Below are 20960 nucleotides of genomic sequence, written 5' to 3'. Positions count from 1 at the left end.
AAGAAGAACAACTCCAAGAATCACAACAAGGACAAGGAGAACCGAGCATGTTTCCATTGTGGAAAGAAAGGCCATTATATTCGCGAATATAAACTCTTAAAGAACAAGAAAAATGATGAAGAAGGCAATACCATTGAAACGAATGTCATTGAGGACATTGTTGCTATGGTGAGTGGCATATATATTGATATGATCACTGAAGTTCATATGGTTGTGATTACAAATCCTTTTGATTGGTGGTCCGACTTGGGTGCAACGGTGGATGTGTGCAACAATAAAGAACAATTCAGGACTTATGATGAGTCTTCCATAGAACAACAAGTGCTGATGGGCAACCACAATAAAGCAAAGGCTCTTAGAAAGGGCACCGTTGAAGTGAAAATGAGTTCTGGTAAGATGCTGATCTTGACCAATGTTTTTCATGTATTCAATATCAAGAAGAATCTAGTATCTGCCAATTTGTTATGTAAGAGTGGTGTAAAAGCTATACTTGAATTAAACAAGTTAATTTTGTTCAAGAATGGGATATATGTAGGAATAGGAAATGCTACTGATGGCATGTACAAACTAAGTATAATTAATAAATAAGTTTCTGGTTGTACTTATTTTGTTGATTCTTCATATTTGTGGCATGTTAGATTAGGACATTTAAATTTCAAATACTTGAAGTTTATGTCAAAGCATGATATGATTTCATATAAGCAAGATGATAAAAAGAAATGTGAAATTTGTATTCAAGCAAAGATGACAAAGAAACATTTTTCTAAGTTAAATAGAAATTCTATTATACTTGAACTTGTACATTCTGATGTATGTGAATTGAATGGTGTATAAACTAGAGAAGGTAAAAGATGCTTCATTAAATTCATTGATGATTTCTCTAGATTTACATATGTGTATTTAATGAGAAATAAAGATGAATCCTTTGACATGTTCAAACGTTATAAAACTAAAGTAGAAAATCAAAAGGATAGGAAAATAAAGATCCTATGAAGTGATAGAGGTGGTGAATATTTTCCTAATGGTTTTTTTACGTTTTGTGAGGACCATGGTATAATACACCAAAATTCAGCCATTTATACACCCCAACAAAATGGTTTGGCTGAAAGGAAAAGTAGGACTCTTGTAAATATGGTAAATGTCATGATCTTAAGTGCAGAGCTCCCATTTAATTTATGGGGAGAGGCATTGCTTACAGCATGTCATGTGCACAATAAAGTACCTTCTAAGAAGATTAAAGTATCTCCATATGAGTTATAGAATGGAAGGAAACCAAACCTTGATTATATCAAAGTGTAGGGGTGTTTAGCCTTTTATAGAGTGGTAGATCCAAAAAGAACAAAGTTAGGACCAAGAGCTATAAAAAAGTGTGTTTGTAGGTTATGTTGAAAATTCAAAAGCATATAGATTATTAGACTTAAGCTCTAATACAGTGGTGAAATCAAGAGATGTTGAGTTTATTGAGGATAAATTCAATAAAGATTCCATGGATGCTTTGATACCTACTCAAACACAACAATGTGACTCTAATCCTAATACTACTTTGCGTGGTAATAAAAGGATTAAAAGTGATTCACCAAGTGAACAAAGAAAGAGTCAAAGGATAAGAAAAGTAAAGGACTTTGGTCCAGACTTCATTTCTTATCAAGCTCAATTGTTTCTTATTAAAGGAAATAAACAAGTGGTCCTAAATAAAATACCTATAGTGTTTAATACAGAGGATGATCCTAAATCATATAAGGAAGCTATGGCTTCTAGAGATTTAGCTTTCTGAAAAGAAGCTGTAAATGATGAGATGAACTCAATATTATATAATAATACTTGAGTTCTAGTGGATTTATCTATTGGTTCTAAACCAATTGGTTGTAAATGGGTATTTAGAAGAAAATATAATACTAATGGATTAATATAAACCTTTACAGCAAGGTTAGTGGCAAAAGGCTTTAAACAAAGGGAAGGAGTAGACTATTTTGATACCTATGCACCGGTGGCTAGGATCATGTCTATTCGTGTAGTATTAGCTCTTGCATCCATATACAAGTTAATTATACATCAAATGGATGTTAAGACAGCTTTCTTAAATGATGATCTTGATGAGGAAGTTTACATGGAACAACCTGAGGATTTTGTACTTCCTAGAAATGAAAAGAAAGTTTGCAAGTTAGTCAAGTCTTTATATGACATGAGAAGTTTGACTCAGCGATTTTGTCTGATGGCTTTGTGCATAATAGTTCCGAAAAATGTATGTATTCCAAATTCACAAAGGAATATGGAGTCATTGTATGCCTTTATGTGGATGATATGCTCATATTTGGTACAGATATTAAAGGTGTATGTGAAACTAAAAAGTGTCTATCTTCTATGTTTAAAATGAAAGATTTAAAGGAAGTGGATACTATTTTGGGAATCAAACTTAAAAAACATAGTGAAGGATTTTCATTGTGTCAATCTCATTATGTTGAGAAAGTGTTTCAAAGATTTGAACATCTTAATATAAAGGAAGCAAATACACCTTTCGATCGGAGCATAAAGTTGGGTGAAAACACTAGAAGAGCAATTGCATAGCTCGAGTATGCTAGTGCTATTAGTAGCATGATGTATGCTATGCATTGTACAAGACTAGATATATCGTTTTTAGTGGGCAAACTTTTTAGATTTACAAGTAATCCAAGTGTGGATCACTGGAAAGCAATTGGTAGAGTTCTTGGTTATTTAAAGAAAACCATAAGTTTGAGACTCTTTTATTCCGAATTTCCAGCTGTGTTGTAAGGTTATTCGGATGCTAGTTGGATTACTAGTGTGAGTGATAACAAATCCACGTCTGGTTGGATATTCACTCTTGGTTGGTGTGCCATCTATATCTAACAACATATTTCTTAGTCATTCCGCTTCCTTGCCTGCTGCCGCCAAGGCTATAAATTCTAATTCCATGATGGAGTGAGAAATACACGTTTATTTCTTTGATGCCCATAGAGTTATGACCACAACCAATACTAGCTATTTTGGTGTGCTACAATAGTGAAGCCACCTTGGGCAGAGCATATAGCAAAATGTGTAATGGAAAGTCTAGACATATAGGTCTAAGACATGATTACATAAGACAATTAATAGAATCTGGTACCATTTCAATTGTCTATGTAAGGTCAAATAGTAATTTGGCAAACCCTTTAACCAAAGCAATGTCTCGAGATATGGTTGGGGTAACATCCATTGGAACAAGACTAAAACCCTTCTTTTAAGAGAATCACCAATAGTGAGAACCCAACCTCAAATTGATTTATTCTAAAGAGGTTTAAAGTGTAACAACAAGATATTGATACGTGGTTAGTAAGAGTACTGATTTTGTGTCTCATTTAGGATGGATTAGTGCAAACTGTTACGATGAAATTGAGGATGAGTTTTACACTCTTAATGAAGTTCATAAAGTGTAAATGTCTGTGTAACAAGGACATAAGAAGGAACTTCACCTTTGTGAACATAGAAGTGGTGTCACTTCTAGCAAGAGTAAAGGGTTTTCTCTTGTAAATGTTCACTAAACCGGGAAGAGCGTAAGGCCATAATAGTGCTAACAACAGTGGATTTCTAAATGTGTTGTGGATGTTCTCATGTGTGTATTGTTTCCATTTTCAACACTTAAGAGTTTTGGTTTAAGCACCAAGCCATCATTAACTCTCTTGATTTCTTAAGCAATTACACTAAGGGAAGGTTTAAGTTGAAAGATACATTTCATTATGCATGATAGAATATCAATCAAGTGAGACATATATTATTACAACCTAGTAGGGGATTGTTGTATATATAGGTATACACATGGATAGGTTGTAATAATGTTGTTTGAGTTTAGAGAATATTGTTTCATAAAGTGAAAATTCAGGTTCTGAAATTTTCTAAGTGAAAATTCGGAATTAAGCATTTTCGATCGGTCGAAGCTTTGGCTCGATCGATCAAAATGGTAAAGAAAAAATCCTAGAGCTTCTGGATGGCTCGATTGCTATTCAATTCCTGTTCGATCGATTGAAAAGAGCATTCGATCGATCGAAAGAACCTCTCAATCGATCGAAACTCGAAAGTTGAATTTTCTGCAGAATTTTCTGGTGACTGTTCGGAAAAGTTGAAGAGGTTTCAAGTCTTGTTAATGGTTTTATGAAGCATAGTAAGTTAGAGAGAAACACAAGAAATCCTGTGGTTATTCTCCAGAATTGCTATCTATAGAATCCAACATATTGGTTGTATCTTGGGGACAAATTTGCTATAACCCTTTAGCAACAATAGTGTGGGGGGCAAATATTGTCTAAGAAAAACGATATTGTGCCTCTAAGTTATCTATTTTCTGTTTATCTTTTGTGTTAACCTTGTTCTTCAATTATTACTTTGTATAATATTCCTAACACAATTTGCTAGACAATTGTGATGATTTTATTTTATTTTATTTTTTTGTGCTTTTAGACTTATTGCGTATGGATTTCTTTTTCAAGGCTTATAAAATCCTTCATTCAAAATCTTATTCCTCTATTATATATGAACTTAAAATATGACTGTCCAACATACTAATGTACCAAATTTTATTTCATGGTCTCCTTTTGGAAGTGTTAAGTTAAATACCGATGATAGCTCCAAAAGAAATATGGACCATTTCGAGTCGGAGATATCATTAGGGAATATTTAGGTCATTGGATTGTTTTGGTTTGTCTAAATAGTGGAATTATAATTTGGGTTTTAGAAGTCTCTTTTTGAAGTTGATTCCTTATAAGTATATACTACTTATAAATCTTATAAATCTCTAGTTAGAACTTCAATCATTCCTCCTTATTTCACTATTCTGTTTGTTGATTGCATATCTATAGAGAAGCCAATAAATGTGTCTCATTGTGTAGTGTATATGGGCAACCAACTTTTGCATCCTTTTGAACTTTTTTGTTTTTGATAATTCAATAGTTAGGGTTAGGAGATTTGAATCTTAGATGTTTTTATTGAAAATACAGAAGTGCTAATTGAGTTATATGCTTACATGGCTCTTGGCACTTCTTTTTGTACTATTTGGTAATTCATATGTAATTTAATTGCCTATGGGAAACTCGGTAGTTATCCACTTGAGGCTAATATGAGTCCAAATCTTTTATCCCACTTTTCTTGCTCTACTCTATACTCCACCAATAAAAACTTGTCACATATTCATCTAATTAATTAATTACTACCATTAATTAATAATGGTAGATTAATAAGTCAATAATGGTAGTATTCAATTAGTTAGGTGAACATGTGGCAAGTTTTTATTAGTGGAGCATAGAGTGGAACAGGAAAAATGTGACAGAAGATTTGAACTTGGCTAATATACCCATTTTTCATATTATTTGTTATCTATTTGTAATATGAATCATATGATCCTAAAAAGAACCAACAACGAGAAACATACTCAAGAATCTTCCAAATGCAACAAAACATTCTCTTCCAATCTGAATTAATTAGTAACCTTCATAATAGTCTACTTAAAGTTCACAACTTAACTTGTAAATCACAATTATAGTCACTATAGTTTGCATTTTTTATTAATAGCCCCTCGTGATAGCCAACTGAAAGTTTACAACTTAACTTCAGTTAATTACAACTATAGTCAATAAATTTTGTATTTGTTAATAATTCAACGATTTCAATCATTAATGATGAGGAAATAAAGACAAATGAAATATCTTTTGAGAATCTAAGTTTCAAGGTGAATAATATTAATCAAAAAGCGCAAAGTGCAACCAAAAAGATTTTTGCTCACTATTTTGTCCATATCTCACAAAATATTATGTATTTCAAGATGAAATTATTTAATGTCAAATTACACATTTAGGCCTTCCTTTAAGCACTTATTCAACCTTCCGCTCAAAAAATAAAATAAAATAAAGAAAAAAGAAATAGTTACTGTCATCAAAGCTGCCATGCCCGAAGTAACCCAAAATCCACAAGGAGCTTGTCTAAGAAATCTAGTTGTGGGAGGATTCTCTGCAGAAATTTCGCTTGAGAATGCTAAAATTGAATCTTGAATTGCTTTTATCCCAAAAAAGTCCAATCACATCACCTTCTTTTAGTTCCCTCCTTATAACAAATTCCTTGGTCCAATCTTCAACGAAGACATTGCTCCCATTTGTTCTCTGTTTGAAGATCAATTGATGCTCAGACTTGGTATCAAAATCCCAAACAACCACTTGTACCCCATACTTAGTTATGAAATCTTCAATATATTTTTGTTCTAACTCAGTCAAAACATGCTTCTTTACCAAGTCTGTCTCCAAAAAGAGCCTCACCCATTGCTCGTTACTATAGCTTGCCTCAACCCTCTTCCTTATAACGCAAGTATCCTCAAAGCCGTTCAATGAAGCACCTCTATGACTTTCTTCCTTTAAAACTTCATGGCCATTAACTTTCTTTCTTTTGCTTATTTCACAATCTTGAGACGCGAGAGAGACATTGCTAGCAAAGTTTTCAAGTGATTTCCTCTTTTGGTTGATGCGATTAGGACCATAACCCAACCTCAATTCTGTTGAAATCTCTTCCAGTTCTTGCTGGTTCTTGGTCTTAGATAGTTTTGCTTCACTGATCTGAGGGTCGCGATCTTTCTTTTCCATCGTAGCAAGAAAATTATAAAAGACAGGTTCTCTTTGTTTCCTCGTAGAAAAAATCAAATTAATCTGATCATTAGTTGGGATATTCTCTGTCATGACCTTGGAAGAAACCGATGGAAGTTCACTCTTTATGCCATCTCTTAGTTCTTGGTTTCGCTGGGCTTGTAGCATGGCACTCCTTAGCTTCAACACGGCTGTTTTTCTTTTCTCTGGCATAGAAGAAAGCAATAAATCCAAAGAAAGTTCACTCTTTTCTCCTCCTTTTCCTCGTTGGTTTTTCAGGGCTTGTAGCCTATGCTTCAAAGCAGCAAGTTTATAGTCAACAGCTTGTGCAGTTCTGGGTTTAGAGAATAAACCCGACTCTGATGGGCACGGTAATGCAGATGAACTGGGTATGGAGGAACCTGAAAATCCTTCCATCACGCTGAGAAAAATTAAGAGAGAAAGAGTTTAACAATTATGGGGGTGGTTTTTGAATGAATGAGAAAGAGAAGGCAGTGTTAGAGTTAAATAGAAGAAGAGAATAAACGGTGTGGGAAACGTTCAATGCCAACACGGAAAACTAAAACTCATCGCAAGAAATTTAAAGCTCAAGTAGTATTAGTAATTTGTGTTTCCAAATCCTATTAGGAATTGGCTTAGTCGGTGGTTCTAATTTCTAACGGCTAGAAGCCTAGAAGAGCAAAACAGATGGGCGTGTGTATTGGGCCTTGTTGGTTGGTACTCATTAGGGCCATGGTCAATTCCAATTAGGTAAATAGGTTTAGGACAACTACTTTCACAAGTATTGAGGTGGCAATTTTCTGATTGGTATGCAGATGTTAATTATAGTTATGTGCAAAAGTGTTGTATTAAACGAATGTAAAGCATTTAGAACAACATAAGAAATTAAGTATACCTCGTGGTAGGTCAATTGTGGCTTCTCTTGCTCTCTGTAGCTCCTGCGCCGATGAGAGTGGTGATTGCTTCTCTTCCTCACCTCTTTTTTGGGATAGTCTATAAGATTTTGTTGAAAATGAAATTCTTATTTCCCGTAATGATTGATTACACAGCTGTGCTCTTTATATACAAAACAGAGCATCAGTTACTAACTTAACTGATTAACAAACTCTTAACTGATTAACTAACTCTCTTAACACAAACTAAAACTCACGTGCTCTCTCACGTGCAACACTAAAAGCTATATACAATAGAGCTAAACTACCTTCAGTTTATACACAGTGAATTATGCAGAACTACAAGTCGTTGCTTTCTTGTTCTAAGTCTGACTTCTGCTCTGAGTCTAACTGTTGTTGCTGCTGCATATTCTGCTGCTGCTGCTGCTTCAATCTTTGACATAGTCATTTGTATTTGCTTTGAGTGTTGCTAGATCAAGCTGACTCTAGGAATGGATTATAACGTCATCAGGTATTGTTCTGTACTTTGTGTGGGTCTCGCATCTTTCGATTAGAAAGTGAAATTGTGGCTTTGGTAGTGCTGCTGTTGGTGGAATAGTTGGAGAGGGTGTGGCCATGATTGCCCTTCCACAATCACTAGTTAAATTCAGATATGTGTCATATATTTCACGCACTGACTATTGCAAACTTACTGTATACACAATATCACCTAGGCTGAATTATGTTTTGAAAATACGATTTTACAATTTTAGCTGAATGCGATTTTACAAGGAATGTATACAAAGTGTACAATAAGAAGTGTGCAATAAGAATTATTTTTTTATTTAATTTTTTTTTTTTTTGAGAATAGTGCTATCAATTATTTACAATATTTTCAAAACAATACTTAGGTGGCAAGTTATTATTGATTCTAATTTAGACCCACCACTAACGTAACATTTTGTTTACTACTTATAGTTAGGGAGACAATATTCCACAACAAAGCCTAGGTATAAGCTATTAATGGTAAATAAATAAATAAATAAAAGTGACGAAGGGGATGCAGATGAGAACTACTAACAGCTTGTCACCTAGGCTTTGTTATGAAAATATTGTGGATGTAGAACTATTCTATAGATATAGTACATGATTATTATTATTATTATTATTATTATTATTATTATTATATATATATAACCGAAACATTTTAAGCTCCCATAATTTTCCACGTTAGCAATACTTAAATAAATAATAATAAATCTTTTTTTTCCACCAAATACAAATTACGAACCGTAGGTTTCAGCCGCAACTATCTCAAACCTATCTCTCAAACGCAAACTCAGCCCTAACAAAACCCTCGATCAAACTCTCTTTATTTCAAGCTCACTCCCATCTCCTTCTTCTTCTTTAACTCTCTCATTCAATGCAGCTCCCTCCTTTTCTCAGCCACAACTCCTTTGGCTGATGTCAATTTTGATTCATGGTTATTTTGTTCTTGAGTTTTTATCATCTGGGCATTGATTTTTTTTGGCCTCCTTTCTGGGCATTTGATTTTCAGGACTGACTTGAAGAATTTGGATCGTTTTCCGTTTCTGATGTTGGATGAATTTGGATCCTTTTTCGTTTCTGATGTTGGACGATTTTTCAGGTATGAAGAATTCCAATCTGATCTTTTTCGTTTCAATTTTATTTGATTGATATAGGTTAAAATTCACATTGAAATTGGTTTAAATGGAACAAAGCCTCAAAGTTATGTTTTAATTATATGTCTTCAATTAGGTTTTCTATCGATTTAGGGATTTCAAATTCTACAGGTTTTGTAAGAAAATATTGTAAATATCGATGGGTTTCATAGTGGAGATAGTATCAATTTAATGGTTTTTTTTTTTTTTTTTTTTTTTTGAAAGGCCTAAGAGTCGGCTTGATGATTAATTTATTTTGGCTAAAAAATCAATTCATATTGTTGTAGATTGTGGTTTCAAAATTTTCAATGATATGTATGGGCTGTGTGTTGCAGATAGTTATGGGCTGCTACTGGGGTTTGTTTAATTAATTTATTTTGGGTTGCTGTTGGGGTTTGTTTCAGTTTTGGGTTGTTGGAGTTTTTAATATCGTTTTTTATCTGAATTTGTTTTAATTTAGGCTTATGTTTGGATTTATAAAAAACTTAGGCTTATGTTTGGCCATGTGATTTTTTGAAAGAAAAATTATTTTTGTTAACAGAGAATGTTCATAATATACGATTGTTTAAGGTCCTCATATATTGTCAAGAACTATTTTTTTCTTTTTTGTTTCTCTAAAACTACACAGTAAATTAAAACATGCATTTCTCTTTATAGAAACAGTCCTATGGACAGTGAGATTGACATGTCTTTCCATTTTATTTTTGAATTTGATTGTTGTAAGGATTGAAATTGTATTGATCCCAAAACCGGATTGGGCTTAAACTCGAACGGCCCAAACAATAAATTTGTAGAGCGTGGATAGAAGAACTAGATTTATCCCAGAAGAAAGACAATCAGACTTAACGATTCAAGATGGTTTGACACAAATATGATTATCAAATTTATCCTCGGAACAAACTAAGCTCTTTGTTTCATATGGTTTTCTTCAAGACCTAAATTGTATAGAAGATCCAATCCCTCTTTTAGTGCATTCTTCCAGGTTATATATTGCAATCTTCATGTCATCCTTACCACACATGTGTATGTTAGATTAGTCTGATTCCTTCCTGTCCCATCCAACACTTCCTGGAACCATCAACCAGTAGCTGTAAGACTACTTGATCACTGTTCAGGCATCACTTCCACATTAATGCGGTCAGAGAGTTGGTTGAGAGGCAATTAATGTGGAGGTCGCAGCCTTTGAAGATATTTGTTTGCCTTTTTATTCTTATCCCTGGTCCAATGTCCTACCCTCAGCTGTGACGTAACCCCGAAATAAGTCTGTGATGATAAGGCACTCAAATTTACCTCGGACACATGTTGCCGAGAATACTTTTGTCCTCGGACGCTTACTGGACCTCTCTCACATTGCCTCTACTCCTCTCTTAACTTTATTCTACTCATAGCCTTATTTGGGCCTCCTCGGATGGTCTAACGTCCTCATATAGGGCCTTAGGCCCAGTTAATACCACTTTTAACAATACTTCCTGATTAACTGGGCCCCACAATAGCCCCTCAAAATCTTGCTTTTTGGCTCCTCGGAAGAAAAGGATGATTTTGATGTCCTTATCTCGTCTCGTTTTTGGCTTTACTCCATATTCCTGACCTCCTTCATGTCTTTTGGTATGCTTTGGATATGCTCTTGACGCTTCGATGTCCAAGGCATGCCTAGCATTAAATTTTGGCGACGCCCTTGTCTCCCACGTTCAATGATAATATGTAAATCAAACGGTGGGAGGCTTTTCTTGTTTTACGAGCAGGAACTTTCCCACTTGTAACTTCTGAGCCACTATAAATATTTTTTCAAATCAACTCTCTCTCTTACTTTCAACAATCACACAATCCTAGAGCTCATACACTGAACCTGTCACTTTCTTTCGTTTCCTTGTGCGTCTACAAATACTAGACTCTTGTCCGAGGACCCTCTTTCAAACCATTAAGTCTTCTTAAAACCTCTTTTTAACTTCCATCTTAAACTTATTGATTTTTCTTCGAAACCCCTTAAGAAAATGGGTAAATTCGAAGATCTGGTTAAATCCGAGGAGGGTATGAGAAGTTTCCGGGCCAAGTATAGGATTCCACTAACTGTGGGTATGAGGTACGTTGCCCAGGGGGAATGGGTTGGCAATAGGAGAACAGGGGAGGTAGTCATTCCCATGATCGCCTTCATAGAAGGTGGGATGACCATTCCCATGGGTCCCATTACTAATAGCTATCTTAGGTTTTTTAGGTTATCTCCCACACAATGTGCCCCAAACATGTTTAGGGTCCTGGGAAGTATAGAAGCCTTAAATGAGAGAATGAACTTGAACCTGACCCATCTTGATGTAAATTGGGTGTACAATCTACATAATTTGAAGGGGCAGGGATATTACCTCAAATCGAGGTATTCCGCAGTAAAACTAATCCAGTGCCTTCCCACTTCAAACAAAAATTTAAAGGAGGACTTCCTTATTTTTTCCGGAGAATGGCATGATGGCTTGCCTTACCCAACGGAGGAGGGAGAACCAGGTGGCAGTATAGCCATGGACTCATGAGTTTTAGTATACATCTTTTCTTTGTTTGTTCCATGTCTCAATATCTTTGTTTCTCATGAAACTTTCCTTTAATTCAATGACTTTGCAGATAGGCATTATACCAAACCCAACCTCAACCTAGTCAACAAAGCGAGCTTGGATAGGGTGTTGCGAGCCGAGATATATGTGAACGAAGCTGATGGTCAACTTCGAGCATCTCATTTGATTCTCGGATACACCCCTCTTTCATTCACCTTCCAAGCTCCTAAGTACGTAATCCGAGCTCGTGACCCTCGGCTCCAATGTATCAGCGTTGCCTACCAAGGGTTTTTCGTTCCAGAGGGTATCCCACTCCCTAGAGATATTCCTTCCACCCAACCACTTTTTGTTGCCAATCTTTCAGCAGAAGCATCCGCATCCCAACCCGTCCTTAGAGAAGAGGAAGACAGAGGGAGGAAGAAGAAGAAGAAGAAAGAAATCCGGACAAAGTTGTAGACTTGACAGATTCGTCAGACGAGTTTGAGGTTTTTAATTAGACTATACACTCCGAGGACGATCCCGACGAAATGGGTATACAAAGAAAGCCCCAAAAAAGTCTAATGGAGCTGATAGAGAACCAACCCGGGAAAAGTGCACCGGGGAGATCTGCACAATCTCAAATTCCTCCTCCTCCCACTAAGTCTCCTCCTCCTGCTCGACAGCAACCTCCTCAGCCGGTCAGAGTTGAAGCTGTTGACTTGAAAAGGCGAAGGGAACAGAAGGGAAAGGGCATGGTAGATACTGGAAAATCCCGTCCGACCTAGGAGGAAAAGGCTCAACGAACTGCAAAGCAGCAGAAAACCAGTCATACTTTACAGCGGGGCCAGGAAAGGTCAGACACTCAACCTCCTGAGCCACAAGCTTGGCTGCTAGCACCTATGCATGGTGGGGAGCCCCTGAGGGATGACACATCAATTAGGGACTTCAACGGTGGCATTGGGTGCCACGTAGCCTCGGTTGTAGAGAAGGCTTTATTGCTTCCTAAGGATATGGCCGAACTAAAAAATGCAAGGAAGAATGAACTCATCCTTAATAATAAAAGATATTTGGGAATGGTATAATGTTCAACTCTCTTCCCCCTTTTTCTTTTTACTTGCAACTATCATTTACTGATGTGTGCTATTTGCCAACTATGGTGTTGATCTTTTCCTTTTAGGTTATCCAAAACACTTTTAGACTGGATGAGATACTCAATAACTGCTACAATCAGTTAAAGGATGAAATGAAAAAACGGGTGTCTGCCGTGCAAACTCTAACCATATCGGAGCACGACCTGGCCGAAGTGAGGAGAAAATTAACTATTGAGGAGCAAGCTCGCCGTAGCGCTGACTTGGCCTTGGAAGGTGCACAAAGGCAAGCTGAGGACCAGAGGAAGAGCCTACACGAAGCAAATGAAGAGTTGAAGGCTGCCAAGGAACAAATGGCAGCCCTTAAAAAGCAGTTGGAGGAAGCCCAAAGGTTAAAAGACCAGGATGAGAAATCCAGGGAGGAGGCTGTGAAGGCAAAGGTTGAGGTCGAGCAGGCAACGAATGTGGCCGAACAGAAAGGTTACGACCTCGGTGTAGCTGAGATCGAGGAAACCCTTAGGGCAGAGGTCCCAGTGGTATGCTGCATTTACTACGCCCAAACTTGGGATGAAGCCCTTAACTGAGCTAGGGTTGAGGCTTCATCTAAGTTAAGGAAGGCAAAGAATGTGTTCTACCCTCCTGCAATTCGAATCTCGAATCCTCCTTCCACTCAAGTCAAAGTGACTTCCAAAACTACTGATCCAAATCCAGAAGAATCGCTTCAAGATCCTCCTCCTCCCAGCCAACAAGAACCAGCCAAAGAGGCCAGTGCTTCCCAAGTAGCACCCCTGGATAAAGTTGCAGCCATTCCAGATGCTGAGGTAGCTTCTCAAGGCTTTCAGCAAGATTTGGCTTCTATAGTCATGCCAGCTGAGGGAGCTGCTAAGGGCAAAGAAGGAGTAACTACCTCGGAGGCTGAGAAACCGGCAAACCAAACTTCCAAGCTCCAAATTAAGTTGAAAAAATAGGCATTATTTTGTGATTTAACTAGAACTTTTGTAAGGGATGTTGTTTCCGTTTGCTTATTGTAATGAAGTATACATTTTTATTGTTTGGAATTTGTTTGAGCTGCCGTTTTTCTCATTTTTGTGTTGTTTGTTTACTCATTTTAGTTTGAGTGGTTTCGTCTTGATTGTCCTTTGTTTATACAAGAGAAAAAATATAACTTACACATATTAACAGTTGGCAGCCAAAATCCATTAAGACTATGACACCATATAGATACATTTCGTATATGTATATATCCATTCTACTAAACTGAAACTTTAGGAAGCGTTCATAAGTTGGATAAAGTTAGATCTAAAGTACTTCAATTATATATTAAATGATGGTCATAGGCCTATTGGGATTTATATCTTCAATAGGTAATTAAGAACCCTGTGATCCGAGGATGGTACTTGAGGGTTTATTATTTTGAAATGCCCTAGTTCATGTGGCACTAGCATTTTAATAATAAAAGATTGTATTATACCTCAATAGATGTCATAGGGTATTAATTTTCACTAAGTTTGTGGTCCGAGGGACCTGACATGACTTAATTTCTGTTTAATACTTTAATAGATGTCATAGGGTATTAATTTCCACTAAGTTTGTGGTCCGAGGAACCTGACATAACTTAGTTTCTGTTTAATACTTCAATAGATGTCATAGGGTATTAATTTCCACTAAGTTTGTGGTCCGAGGAACCTGACATAACTTAGTTTCTATTTAATACTTCAATAGAAGTCATACGGTATTAATTTTCACTAAGTTTGTGGTCCGAGGAACCTGACATAACTTATTTTCTGTTTAATACTTCAATAGATGTCATAGGATATTAATTTCCACTAAGTTTGTGGTCCGAGGAACCTGACATAACTTAGTTTCTGTTTAATACTTCAATAGATATGGGAACACATGATGTATGATTGGCATAAATTAAAAGAAACCCAAACTAGATTATTTTTATTAATAATAATACCTCTTAAGATTATTTACATTCCAAGGATGGAGTACAGCTTTTTCATCTAGGTCTTCCAGATAATAGGCTCCTATTCCGGCTACTGAAGTAATCCGATAAAGCCCTCATAATTAGGCCCTAATTTTCCCCAAGTTAGATTCTTGGTGGTTCCCAGAACTTTCCTCAGCACCAGATCTCCTACAGCTAACGGCCTCAGCTTTACATTAGTATCATAGCCTTGCTTGAGTTTATGCTAGTAATAAGCCAATTGGACCATTGCATTCTCCCTTCGCTCTTCGATCAAGTCCAAACCTTTTTCTAACAGCCCATCATTGCCGTTCGAGGTAAATGTACTCGTCCTTAACGTTGGGAAACTAGTTTCCAGAGGGATGACGGCCTCAGCTCCATATGCCATTGAGAAAGGGGTCTCTCCTGTTGAGTGTCGAGGCGTTGTTCGATACGTCCAAAGAACATGTGGCAATTCCTCTACCCATTTTCCTTTCGCATCATCCAGCCTCTTTTTAAGTCCATTGACTATAACTTTGTTGACAACCTCAGCTTGCCCATTCCCTTGAGGATAGGCCAGAGTGGAGTATCTATTCTTTATCCCTAAGTCTGAACAGTATTGCCTGAAGGCTTTACTATCAAATTGAAGGCCATTATCTGAGATAAGGGTGTGTGGAGTTCCGAACCGCGTTACGATATTCTTCTAGATAAACCTCTTAACATCTACGTCTCTGATGTTAGCTAAAGGTTCAGCCTTGATTCACTTAGTGAAATAATCCGTGCCAACTAGTAGATACTTCTTGTTTCCTAATGCTTTAGGAAAAGGGCCTACAATGTCTAAATCCTACTGAGCAAAAGGCCACGAGCTGGAAAGGGGGTTAAGAATTCCTCCAGGCTAATGGATGTTAGGAGTGAATCTTTGACACTGGTCACACTTTCTAACATACTCCTGCGCTTACTTCTGCATATTTGACCACCAGTATCCTTAAGTAATGGCCCTGTGAGATAAGGACCTTCCCCCCGTGTGACTTCCATAAATTCCTTCATGCAGTTCCTCTAGAAGTGACTTTGACATCTCAGGGTGTATACAAAGCAGATACGGCCCAAAAAAAAAGCGTTTGTACAATTTTTTGTCCTCGGATAACCAAAACCGAGGAGATTTCCTCCGTATTTTCTTGGCTTCTATTTTATCTTCAGGCAAGATGTCACTTTCGAGGAATTTCAATATGGGGTCCATCCAACTCGGTGCTAGGTTGACTTGATGAACCTGAAGCTCGTCCTTCCCTGCTGGGGTGGGGGTGCATAAATCCTCAACAATTATCACCCGAGGCAAATTCCGTGCTGAAGAGGTGGCAAGGGTTGCCAAGGAATCGGCATGGGTATTTTCACCTCGGGGAATATGTGACAAATCAAAAGATTCAAATCTCGTTTGCACACGCCTAACTTGACTCAAATATTCTTGCATTCTTGCATCTCGAGATTCCAGTTCCCTTTTCCCCTGGCCGACTATCAACTTTGAATCTGAGAATACTTCCACTACGTTCCCACCCATTTTATGGACCATACTCATTCCCATTAACAAAGCTTCATACTCTGCTTCATTGTTCGTGGTTGAGAATCCCAGCGTTAAGGACTTCTCAATGATGATCTTTTCGGGGGATACCAGAACTAGCCCCACTCTTGCTCCCCATTGATTCGCTGCGCCATCCACATATACTTTCCAGGATGAGACGCTTTGGGTGGAAATCAGTCTAACCAACTTTTCATCCATGTCATGTTGCTTCATCTCAGCTTCTTCTGAGAGCTCGGTGAACTTGGCTACTAAATTGGCGAGGACCTGGCCTTTCATGGAGGTGTGGGGCATGTATTTGATGTTAAAAGCCCCTAGAATCATGCCCCACTTAGCAATCCTCCCCGTATAATCTGCGCTTCTAAGTATGGACTTAAGTGGTAGCTGAGTTAGGACTACTACAGTATGTGCCTGAAAGTAATGCGAGAGCTTGCGAGTTACATGGACTACTGCCAAGATGGCCTTTTCTAGCGATAAGTATCGCACCTCGGCCTCACGAAGTGACTTACTTACGTAATAAATTGGCCTTTGAATGTCATTGTCCTCTCGTATTAAGACAAAACTAACTGTATGAGAGGCAACCGCCAGGTAAGCAAACAGGACTTCGTCCACCTCAGGGCTGGACATGATAGGCGGCCGAGATAGATACTCTTTTAGCTGCTGAAATGCTACAGCGCATGCCTCAGTCCACTCAAATCCTTTCCATTTATGCAGTAAACGGAAGAAGGGTCTGCACCTATCAACTGACCTGGAGATAAATCGGTTCAAAGCAGCAGTTATTTCTGTCAGTTTCTACACCTCTTTTGGACTCCAAGGTGCTTGTTAATCGTTAATGGCCTTAATCTGGTCTGGGTTCACCTCAATTCCCCTATGAGTCACCATGTACCCTAAGAACTTCCAGAACTTACACTAAAGGAACACTTTAAGGCATTCAGACGTAACCTATGCTCTCTCAGGATTCCAAAAATACTCGTAAGATCCTCCACATGCTCGGACACCACTTTACTCTTCACAACCATATCATCGATATAGACTTCAATGTTTCTGCCCAATTGCGGTTCGAATATTTTAGTCATCATTCATTGATAGGTAGACCCTGCATTTTTCAAACCAAAGGGCATCACTTTATAATGATAGTTTCCAATGGGGGTGACAAAAGTTGTCTTCTCTTGATCGTCCAATACTAGCAGTATTTGATAATATCCTTGAAAGGCATCCAAAAAACTCATCCGAGGATGTCCAACTGTTGCATCCACCAACTGGTCTATCTTCGGCATAGGAAAAAGATCCTTGGGACAAGCCTTATTAAGGTCCGTGAAGTCCACGCACACTCGCCACTTCCTAGTCTTCTTTTTCACCACCATCATGTTGGCTAACCATTGAGGATAAAAAACCTCCTTGATAGCCTCGGCCTGCTTGAACTTGGCCACCTCACTCTTAACGGCTTCGGCGTGCTCCTTTGATGGTCGTTGAGGTGGCTGTCTCTTCGGAACAATGGTAGGATTCACATTGAGTTGATGACAGATGAAGTTTGGATCTATACCCGGGGCTTCGTGTGGACTCCAGGCGAACACATCGACATTTTCCCTGAGGAATTCTACTAACTGCTCCTTCTCTCGCGAAGGCAATTTGGCCCCAACCTGGAAGAATTTTTCAGGATCATCAGCAACAATTACCCTTTCTAGATCTTCGCATTTTACCTCATCGGCCAGTCCATTTAAGGGTAATGTTGGGGCTTTTAATTGCTATAAACCATTATCGGTGGTTGCCGAGGTCTCCGCCTCTAGCCGATGTTGGATAGCCGCTACTAGACATTGCCGGGATGTAGCCTGGCTTCCTACTATCTCCAAAACTTGGCCCCCGGATGGGTATTTTACCTTCTGGTGTAGGGTAGAGGAGACGGCCCCCAGGGTATGGAGCCAAGGTCGGCCCATAATAACCGTGTATGGAGAGAAAACATCTACGACGATGAAGTCCACCTCCACCACATCCGTACCGGCCTGCACAGGTAGCCTTATTTGACCTTTTGGAACGACCATTCTTCCCTCAAAACTCACCAAAGGTGAACTATAAGTTTTCAAGTTCTCAGGCTTCAAACTTAGCCCCTTGTATAAGTCAGGGTACATTATATCAGCAGGGCTACCTTGGTCAAACATTACCTTTCTCACATCGTACCCGCCGATCCTCAGTGTGACCACTAGAGCATCATCATGTGGTTGTATGGTTCCTACTTTGTCTTCATCTGAAAAGCCCAAAACCAACGGGATGTCCATCCTGGGTTTTTTAGACGTTGAGCTACACTCCTCGGCTGGAGATCGGGATACTAACAGTGCCCTGGAAGGACGAGCCAATTCTCTCCGGGGCAGCAAAAATAACGTTTATTATGCCAAGGGGGAGTTTTAAAGAAGCATCTCCCCGCATCTCCGAGCCTACTTGGCCTACCTGACCACTGGAGTGGTGCAAGAGTTGCTTCAACTTCCCTTCTCGGACTAGTTATTCCAAATGGTCCCATAAATTCCTGCATCATCAGTCGTGTGTCCATGGTTTTGATGATAGTGGCAGTAAAGATTCTGGTTGCATCACGTAGATTCTCCTGCCATCTTGTTGGGCCATTTAAAAAATGGTTCATTCTTAATCTTCTCCAGCACCTGTTGTACTGGCTCCCGAAACACGGCATTAACCGCCTGCGTGTTGGCAAAACCCGACTGCCCAATATAGTCTTTCCGAGGCCGGTTACCGTTGTACCGGTCCGACCTGAAATCCCTCCTCTCTTGAGGGATTACCTTAGCCTTTCCCTTTCCCTGTAGTTGGTCTTCTTCTACTCTTCTGTACTTATCAATCTGATCCATCAATTGCTGTACACTAGTGACAGGTTTACTAGTTAAAGATTTCCTCAAATCATGTTTGGCTGGAAGACCAGCCTTGAAAGTACTTATAGCCACATTGTCATGCTCTCCCTCTATCTCATTAAACATTTCCCAGTATCTATCCAAATATGTCTTAAGAGTCTCACCCTCTCGCATGGACATTGACAACAAAGACCTCAAAGATCGAGGAACCCTGCTGCAGGTAATAAAGTGAGTGCCAAAAGCCCGGGTAAGTTTCTTGAAGGAATCAATAGAATTAGCCCTTAAATCGTTGAACCATCTCATCGCCACCGGGCCCAAACTTGATGGAAAGACCTTACACATCAAAGCTTCATCTCTGGAGTAGATAGCCATCCTTTGGCTGAAATGGCTAACGTGTTCTACCGGGTCTGTCCGACCATTGTACAGGGTGAATGTAGGCTGATGAAATCGCTGAGGAAGATTCGCATCCTCTATATTACTTGTGAAGGGTGATTTGAAAACTTGATGATTAATTTATTTTGGCTGAAAAATCAATTCATATTGTTCTAGATTGTGGTTTCAAAATTTTCAATGATATGTATGGGCTATGTGTTGCAGATAGTTATGGGCTGCTACTGGGGTTTGTTTAATTAATTTATTTTGGGTTGCTGTTGGGGTTTGTTTCAGTTTCGGGTTGTTGGAGTTTTTAATATCATTTTTTTATCTGAATTTGTTTTAATTTAGGCTTATGTTTGGATTTATAAAAAATTTAGGCTTATGTTTGGGCATGTGATTTTTTGAAAGAAAAATTCTTTTTGTTAACAAAGAATGTTCATAATATATGATTGTTTAAGGTCCTCATATATTGTCAAGAACTATTTTTTTCTTTTTTGTTTCTCTAAAACTACACAGTAAATTAAAACATGCATTTCTCTTTACAAAAATAGTCCTATGGACGGTGAGATTGACATGTCTTTCCATTTTATTTTTGAATTTGATTGTTGTAAGGACTGAAATTGTATTGATCCCAAAATCGGATTGGGCTTAAACTCAAACTTTTCTCATAAACAATACTACTTTTGTTAGTGGGAAAGAAAGGAAAAATAGCTACTGTACATCATTTGTAAAGGAAAAACCAAATAGCTTAGCAAGCCAATCTGTTTTGTGTTAGACAGCACCTTTAAGATAATATACCCGACTGTTTTGTTCTTATTACATAATCTAAATCTAAATCCCCAAATTTTTGAATGTTTACATAAATTTATGATCTTTTTCACTCATTTTTATTGTGTCCATGCTTTAATTTAAAAGATATTGCATTAAACAACGTTGTTGGGTTATTTAGGCATTTTAAAAGGTGCAGGAGTGGTGGAGAAAGTAGAAGTAGAGGTGGAGATAAAGGAATATAAGTATGAGGAATTAGTTAAAGCCCTTGAAAACTTTGAAAATAGGTATTATATCTTTCTATTCTTTTTGTTTGTTTATCTAATTCTTTGACTGGATTGAAAAGAATTAGATTCCCATAGGTCTATAAAATTTGTTAACCCTAACAAATTAACTTTAGTAGTTTTGGAAATTCTTAAAAAATTTTGGCAGTTATAAATAAACAGTTAATTTCTTTCTCAATCTAACATTTTAATCTATTTGGATTTTTATAATTTTGGGTGTGTTATTGATGGTTGATATACGTGCTAATTTGTTTGGTCTGTTATCCGCTCATCCTGTAACTCCCTTGATATCCTTGCTCTAGGAGGTATAAAACAATGCAAGAAAGCTTGGCGAGCTAAAACTTTTAGAGTTACTTTCTTTCCAATTGAGTCTAAAATCTTAACAATTTATGCTAGGTTT

At 37.8% G+C, this 20960-nt stretch overlaps 2 protein-coding genes across 2 annotated transcripts; one reads left to right on the top strand and one right to left on the bottom strand.

The window, feature by feature from the left end:
• The first annotated feature begins 12229 nt into the window (after window positions 1-12229).
• On the top strand, window positions 12230-13737 carry LOC115964776 (stress response protein nst1-like). Its single transcript, XM_031084028.1, has 3 exons — window positions 12230-12436; window positions 12859-13305; window positions 13378-13737. The coding sequence occupies exons 1-3, from the start codon at window positions 12230-12232 to the stop codon at window positions 13735-13737; spliced, it is 1014 nt and encodes a 337-aa protein (XP_030939888.1).
• A 1962-nt stretch (window positions 13738-15699) lies between these two features.
• Window positions 15700-18557, bottom strand: LOC115964775. Its single transcript, XM_031084027.1, has 3 exons — window positions 18225-18557; window positions 17662-17924; window positions 15700-17032 (listed from the first exon to the last, which is right to left on the bottom strand). Exons 1-3 carry the CDS (start codon window positions 18555-18557, stop codon window positions 15700-15702), a joined length of 1929 nt encoding a protein of 642 aa, XP_030939887.1.
• Window positions 18558-20960: the final 2403 nt, after the last annotated feature.

The sequence above is a fragment of the Quercus lobata genome, chromosome 10, assembly GCF_001633185.2.
Source record: "Quercus lobata isolate SW786 chromosome 10, ValleyOak3.0 Primary Assembly, whole genome shotgun sequence".
Lineage (NCBI taxonomy): Eukaryota > Viridiplantae > Streptophyta > Magnoliopsida > Fagales > Fagaceae > Quercus > Quercus lobata.
The sequence above is the reverse complement of the archived record's forward strand: the minus strand, read 5'-3'. Positions and strand labels throughout refer to the sequence as shown.